General features: G+C 41.4%; 1 protein-coding gene across 1 annotated transcript in view; it reads left to right on the forward strand.

Annotated features, from left to right (window-relative positions):
• Window positions 1-1,022: 1,022 nt before the first annotated feature.
• Window positions 1,023-8,289, forward strand: part of ZNRF2 (zinc and ring finger 2, E3 ubiquitin protein ligase) — an 18,218-nt gene continuing 10,951 nt past the window's right edge. The window contains 2 exon segments of the mRNA XM_011938648.1: window positions 1,023-1,035; window positions 1,601-1,699. Of these exon segments, the coding sequence (XP_011794038.1) occupies window positions 1,023-1,035; window positions 1,601-1,699 (112 nt within the window).

Below are 8,289 nucleotides of genomic sequence, written 5' to 3' on the forward strand. Positions count from 1 at the left end.
ACATACCCAGTGTTGGCAAGGATGTGAAGCAACTGGAACCCTCATACACTGCAGGTGGCAATGCAAATTGGTACAGCCACTTTGGAAACAGCATGGCAGACTCTTAGACAGTTATGAAACTTTATGCACTTACCATACAACCCAACAATCCAACTTCAAGGTAGTTACTCAAGAGAAACAACCACACATGTCCATACAAAGACTTGTATGTAGCAGCATTATTTACAATAGCCAAAAACTGCTAACAAGCCAAATTTCTATCAACTGGTGAGTGAATAAACAAATTGTTGTGTATTCATAATACAGAATATCATATAGCAAGAAAAAAGAATGAAATAATTTATACAACATTAGGGATGAATATCAAAGACATTAATTTTAAGTGAAAGAAGTGAAACACGAAGATTACATACTGTATGATTCCATTTACATGAAATTCTACTAAGGTAAAACCATAGTGACAGAAATAGATGTGTGGTTATCTGGTACTAGGGATGAGGGTGAAGGGGATCAACTGCAAAGGGATAAGAAGATTCTTTTTAGCATGATGAAACCATTCTGTATCTCAGTGTTTGTGGAGGTTAAATACTGCGTATAATCATCAAAATTCACCACACAGCACTCTTAAAGTGAGTGGATTTTATTGTATATACATTATACTTAAATAAAACTAAGGAACAAAAGAAAGAAAGAAGGAAGAGAGGAAGGAAGGAAGAAGGTAGGAGGAGGGGAAAGAGAGAGAAGGAAGGAAGGAAGGGAGGGAGGGAGGAAGGGGGAGGAGAAGGGGAAGGGGAAGGGGAAGGGGAAGAGAGAGAGAGAAATAGAAAAGATTCCATTTACTCTTGTGCCTCACTCCACTTCCTCTATGCCTGACAAACCCGACGTGGCTGAGATCAAGAAATTCAGTAAATTGAAATTAAAGAATACAGAAATGCAAGAGAAAAATCTGCTGCCTTCCAAAGAAATGACAGAATAGAAACAAGCAGGCAAATTGCAATGAGGCATGCCCGCCAACATGCGGTATGCATTCCACAGGTATTGCCTTTGTATTTTACTTCGTTTAGCTGTTTAACTTTGTACAATGCAAAGAGGCCAGATCAAGCTTAATGCCTGTGCTGTCCTGTTCACATCAAGGAATTGAGAACCACTGATGATGAGGGCTGCACCTGCCTCTGCCTATCTGGTTGTCATGACAGGAAAAGAGCGTGCATGTTGGTGAAGGAAGAAGTGGGGTGGGATGACAATGAAATCTAGAGTAAAACCAACCTGGCCCAAGGTGTCCTGCTGGCTACTAAATGCCATTTAGTCAGAGTGCCATTATTTTTTTGTGTTTAAAATGATTTTAATTATTGGAATGCCCAATGTTTGTTTAAAAAACAAACAGTTTTAAACACTCCCCCCACCCAAAGAAAAAAGAAAGGGCCAAAATTAGGAAATCTTCTTTCTGAAAGTAAATGAGATATTCAGTTTGAAGGGAAAAAATAAAATTTCATTAAGCCCCAAAAGGGGACAATTTTGAGCCACAACCAATCAGCCTAAAGGGGAGGTATTTTTATTTGATGTTAATCATGATGAGTTCTGGGATTTCCTTGTAACACAGTGCAGGGGGACCAGACTAATACCACAGTTCAGTCTTCCTGCATCACATCAGACACTGAGTCAGGGAGCATCATTACACCTGGGGTAGATCTGAATCCTGGTAAGAATGTGCTACATATACCTTCAGAGCAAGCCTTCAGAGTGTGGTCCACCTTCTCTGAAAACAAAAAGTAATTCTTACTATAACGTTTATTTTGTATTTTTTTCTTTTTGCCAGCACTTCAGGGATGAGCAACCACAGCTTAATGTTTACATCAATGAATCAAAGCTGTTTCCATAGCAACACCTCTACTTCTCCAGAACTGCAATTTTACGTCAATTTACTATTAATGGACGATGGAACAAAAGCAAGCAGTCAGAACAGGAGAAACCTTAACGCCTCAAGACAGACTGGCAAAGCAAGGAGGAAGAGGAAAGAACCTGTCATTTGCAAGGGTTTTAGGGTTTAGTGAACAACATTTAACCATTTTATGCTCAGGTTTGTAATAATGATTTCATAGGACCATAAAATCTTTGAGCTAAAATAGACCTTAAAAGTCATCTGAAACCCCTTATTTTATTTTAGCTTTTTTTTTTTTAGAGACACAGTCTTGCTCTGTTTCCCAGGCTGGAGTGCAGTGGCGAGATCATAGCTTACTGTAGCTTCGAACTCCTGACCTCAAGCGATTCACCTGTTTTAGCCTTTCAAAAACACTGAGATTACAGGTGTGATCTACTGTGCCCAGCCTGGAACCCCTTATTTTAAAGTCAAGGAGACTCAGTCCCGGACATAGTAAGGGATTTAATGAAGGTCATTTTGCTGGTAAGGGACACAGTCACAAACAGAACATGGGATACAGAATTTAAGCCTGGAGTTCTGTTTACTCACATTACATTGTCTCTTTCATATGTCAGTTCCAGTACCTAAGGCTCAGCTAAATACTTTTTTGTGGAAACCCATTTTGCTGAACACCAAGATTTTCTCTTCCTGGTCTACCAATAAGGGAGCCAAGGCCATCAATTGTGGCTAAGCAGGGCCATTGCCTATAATTGAGAAGTAAAATTAGAAGCCATATAGCAAGCCTGTATCAGTTAGGGTTCAATTGCAGGAAGCAGATACCACCCTAGGGATTTTATGCAGAATGGGATTTAATACAGTGAATTGGATGTTTATAAACTTGGCAGAACTAGGCTGTAGGCTAGGTTTCCAGGAATTATGCCCAGAACACTGCAGAACTGTCTCACCAGAGAAGCTATTACAACTGTCCCAACCAGGGAGCTTGAATATCAAGAGATTGCCCCTGGAATGACTGAGCCCAAGATCATAGTCCAAGGTAACGCTAGTGCAAATAAGATCCAAGATCAAGATCTGGGAATCACTGGCACCACAGCAAATGCCCCTTACCACCCACAAATCTGGAGAAACTGGACACCGTACCACTTCGGGGGGGTGTGAGGAACTCCATCCTCTGGCCATATCTGACATCATAAAACAGTCAAGAGAGCAAGAGAAAAATGCCATAACCTCATTTCTACCTTCCAGTTTCCAATGAAGCATCTCATTGGCAGGACCTAATTTGCCTCCAGAACCTTACCTGCAGGAAAGTATCAAAATATAGTTGCTTATGTGTTGTAAAACTTTCTAATTTCTGCCATACTGGAAGGTGCACTAAAACGAAGAGGCAATGAATACTGAGTATCAGCTGACAATATCAAGGTGAAGAAATTCATCTGTGGGCACTGTAGTGAGTTAGTTGACATGAGTCCACAACCATTTGGAACATTGCATTGAGAAGTAGAAGAATACCTTGAGTTGGGAGACTAGAGGAAAAGAACACCCTAACAGGTTGCCAGTGGGAGAGAATACAAGGTGAAGTACCCATGTTAGAGAGCAATTGGCAGAATTTTAAAATGTGAAAGCAGGACCAGGCACAGTGGCTCACACTTTGCAATTCCAGCACTTTGGGAGGTCAAGGTGGGAGGACTGCTTGAGTCCAGGACAGTGAGACCCCGTCTCTACAAAAAATAAAATAAAATAAAAACTAGTTGGGTGTAGTGGTGTGCATCTGTAGTCCCAGCTACCTGGTAGGCTGAGGTGAGAGGATCACTTGAGCCCAGGATTTTGAGGCTACAGTGAGCTATGATCCCACCAGTGCGCTCCAGCCTGGGCAACAGAGTGAGACCTCACCTCAAAAAAAATAATAATAATAATAGTAAGATAAGATGATATGTACTGTCATTGAAGGATCTTTAGGACATAGTGTAGAATTTAAAAGTTAGTTTTAGTATATATGATATGATGTTATTTACAACCCAAAAAAGGAGAACAACCCACAAAACAATTAACCAAGTTCTAGGGACATGTAATTCAGTGAGTAGAGTGATTATGAGGCAACCCCATATGAATAATTTACAAAGGAAAAGGTCAGCACCTATTCCTAGGCTCTCGAACACCTCAGATAGACCTGGGATATGAAAAGATCAGAGTGGGCCCGGTGCAGTGGCTCATGCCTGTAATCCCAGCACTTTGGGAGGCAGAGACAGGCAGATTACCTGAGGTCAGGAGTTCAAGACCAGCCTGGCCAACATAGTGAAACCCTATCTCTATTAAAATTTAAAAAATTAGCTGGGCATGGTGGCGGGCGCCTGTAATCCCAGCTACTCAGGAGGGTGAGACAGGAGAAACGCTTGAACCCGGGAGGCGGAGGTTGCAGTGAGCTGAGATCATGCAACTAAACTCCAGTCTGGGCGACAGAGCGAGACTCTGTCAAAAAAACAAAAACAAAAACAAAAACAAAAAAAGTTTTTTGGGGAAAAGAATTGATCCATAACACAAGCAAAGTGACCAAACCCAGGAAAAGCCAGCTGTAAAACCAGCCAGGGTGGGAGCCCAAGACCACTCAGTAAATGAGAGCTGTTTAATGGTCTAATGCCCTTATGTCTACTCCGCCCTCTGGCCTTGGCCTTGGGAAGCAACCGTCAGCAAGGGAGAGGCGGTGGGGATGGGCAAGGAGCAGGACAGACGGTCACACCTGTCTCCCCAAAAGAAGACAGCCAAGAACTGCACGCTGTAGTGGGAAAAAGATGTTCTATCTATAAATAGCACTAAATTGTTAATTAATATCTTGGACTGACCATTCTAAAAAAAACTTCTTATTCTGGAAATGTTTAAGCATACAAAAATAGATGAAACAGAATACCGAGTTCCCTATGTACCCATTGCCCAGCTTCAACAATTATCAACTCATGGCCAATCATTTTTTTTTAATCTATACCCTCTCCCACTCCTCCCTCTCATAGGCTTCTTTTCACGTAAATCTCAGATATATAATCTGGAGATATTTCATTCAGTTATTTCAACGTGTCTCTGAAAGATAAAAACTGTTTTAAAAGTAAAACAACAACAGACACTGAGGCCTACCCGAGGCCTCAGGTAGGGAGGAGGGAGAAGAGCAGAAAAAAATAGCTATTGGGTACTAGGCTTGGTACCTGGGTGACAAAGCAGTCTGTACAACAAACCTCCATAATATGAGTTTACCTGTGTAACAAACCTGCACATGTACCCATGAACCTAAAATAAAAGTTTAAAAAATAAAAATAAAAAAACCCCACATTATAACCTCAACATTAAAAACAATCCCTTAATATCAAATACCTACTGAATGTTCAAATATTCCTGTTTGATGTGTAAAACTTTTCTTTTTTTTTCTTTGTTCACCTGAAGATCCAAAAAGATCTCTTTACACATTGCAATTAGTAATTTAGTCGCTTTTAACCTGTAGGTTCCTCTCTCCTCCTCACCTTTTATTCTTACAACTTTTTGTAAAGAAACTGAGTGTTGCCGGGTGCGGTGGCTCACACCTGTAATCCCAGCACTTTGGGAGGTGGAGGTGGGTGGATCACGAGGTCAGGAGATTGAGACCATGCTGGCTGACACGTTGAAACCCAGTCTCTACTAAAAATGCAAAAAATTAGCTGGGCGTGGTGGCGGGCGCCTGTAGTCCCAGCTACTCTGGAGGCTGAGGCAGGAGAATGGCCTGAACCCGGGAGGCAGAGCTTGCAGTGAGCTGAGATAGTGTCACTGCACTCGAGCCTGGGCAACAGAGCGAGACTCCGTCTCAAAAAAAATAAAATAAAATAAAATGTAAAAAACTGAGTGTTTGTCCTATAGCATGTCCCAGTGTGGCTATTGCTTATTGCACTCCATGCTGTTCTTCTATCCTTACCCCTGTATTTTCTATAAATTGGATGTTAAATCCAGAGCAGTGATTCTCAAAGGTAGCCCACTACAATTATTTGGGGAGCTCTTAAAAACCCTGAAGCCGGCGCGGTGGCTCACACCTGTAATCTCAGCACTTAGGGAGGCCAAGGCAGGCGGATCACCTGAGTTCAGGAGTTCGAGACCAGCCTGGGCCAACATCGTGAATCCCCAACTCTACTAAAAACACAAACATTAGCCAGGTGTGTTGGTGGGTGCCTGTAGTCCCAGCTATTTAGGAGGCTGAAGCAGGAGAATCATTTGAACCCGGGAGGCAGATTTGTACTGAGCTAAGATCACGCCTCTGTACTCCAGCCTGGGCAACAGAGTGAGACTGGGTAAATAAATAAATAAATAAATAAATAAATAAATAAATAAATATCCCTGAAGCCCAGGCAAATCCAAGAGCAATTATACTGGGTAAATAAATAAATAAATAAATATCCCTGAAGCCCAGGCAAATCCAAGAGCAATTATACCAGAGACTCTGGGGGGAAATTGAGACACAGGAATTTTTTAAACTACCTCAGATGATCCCAGTATGCAACCAACATTGAAAACCAGTGATGTACAATTTTGATCAGATTCAGGCTCAGTTTTTTCCCCTCTGGCACAGGACGGTTTGCCATGTAACTTACACTGGGTATTCAAAATTTCCAGATGGACCCTCTGGCTTACAAGGAAGAAAATGTGGAAGTGTCCATCACCTATGACTGACCAGAAAGCCTCTAGAATGGCCCTATTCTTCATCTAGCGGCAAGAGATGATTACCTCCCACTCAACAAGTTCTGAAGAGACTACCTCTGGGAAGTGACTGCGTTTGGTGTGGCAGCGGTCGCGTGTGTGTGTGTGTGTCCATGAGGGGTTTTAGCTTTACCTCTGGCTTGTAAGCTTTAGATTGAGAATATGATCATGTATTAATCATATAAGTCAGTGAAAAGAAAGAACAAATGATGGCTTAACAACAAAATTTCATATTTTCTATTTAAAAAGTATTTTAAAAGTACTCATTACAGAAAATTTGAAAAATAGAAGAAAAAAAATCATCACCTATAAATTCCCCACTCAAAGATAACCATTGTCGTGGAATTGGAGTTTATCATGTTAAGTGAAATAAACAAAGCACAGAAGGAAAAACTTTGCGTGTTCTCATTTTTTTTGTGGGAGCTAAAAATTAAAACTGAACTCACAGAGACAGAAAGTAGAATGGTGGTTACCACAGGCTGGGAAGGGTAGTTGGGGATTGGGGGAAAGTGGGCATGGTTAATGGGTATGAAAAATAGTGCCAGGTGTGGTGACTCACATCTGTAATCCCAGCACTTTGGGAGGCTGAGGCAGGTGGATCACTTGAAGCCAGGAGTTCGAGACCAGCCTGGCCAATGTGGTGAAACCCATGTCTCTACTAAAAATACAAAAATTAGCTAGGCATGCTAGCATGTGCCTGTAATCCCAGCTATTTGGGATACTAAGGCAGGATAATCACTTGAGCCCAGGAGGCAGAGGTTGCAGTGAGCCGAGATCACGCTACTGCACTCCAGCCTCGGTAACAGGGTGAGGCTGTCTCAAAAAAAAAAAAAGTTAGAAATAATGAATAAGACCTAACATTTGACAGCACAACAGGGTGACTATAGTAAAAAATAATTTAATTTTACATTTTAAAATAAAACAATAGAACTGAATTGTTTGTAAGACAAAGGATAAATACTTCAGGTGATGGATGTCCTATTTTCCTTGATGTGACTAGTATACATTGCATGCCTGTATGAAAATATCTCATGTAACCCATAAATATATTCGCCCATTATGTATCCACAAAAAATGAAAACTTAAAGCTGAAAATAAAACAAAAAAGCCAAAGATAACCATTGTTAGTATTTGGTCTATTTATCTCCAGTCTCAATGTTATGTATTTTTAAACTTAGGGACAAAACTCCTTCCCTTAATTTTTTAACCTTCCTCTCTCTGGCCTGGTCGCAGCCACTAGATACCCATATATTAATATTTGCCCTCTGTCCAGGGCCGGGCACGGTGGCTCATGCCTGTAATCCCAGCACTTTGGGAGGCCAAGGTGGGCAGATCACCTGAGGTCAGGAGCTCAAGACCAGCCTGGCTAACATGGTGAAACCCCATCTCTACTAAAAATACAAAAACTCAGCTGGGTGTGGTGGCAGCTGCTTGTAATCCCAGCTACTTGGGAGGCTGAGGCAGGAGAATGACTTGAATCGAGGAGGCGGAGGTTGCAGGGAGCTGAGATCGTGCCATTGCACTACAGCCTGAGTAACAAGAGCGGAACTCTGTCTCAAAAAAAAAAAAAAGAAGGAAGGAAGGAAAGAAAGAAAGAAAGGAGGAAAGAAACAAGAAAGAAAGAAAGAAAGAAAGAAAGAAAGAAAGAAAGAAAGAAAGAAAGAAAGAAAGAAAGAAAGAAAGAAAGAAAGAAAGAAAGAAAGAAAGAA

The sequence above is a fragment of the Colobus angolensis genome, unplaced genomic scaffold (genome assembly GCF_000951035.1).
Source record: "Colobus angolensis palliatus isolate OR3802 unplaced genomic scaffold, Cang.pa_1.0 Scaffold175, whole genome shotgun sequence".
Taxonomy (NCBI): Eukaryota; Metazoa; Chordata; class Mammalia; order Primates; family Cercopithecidae; genus Colobus; species Colobus angolensis.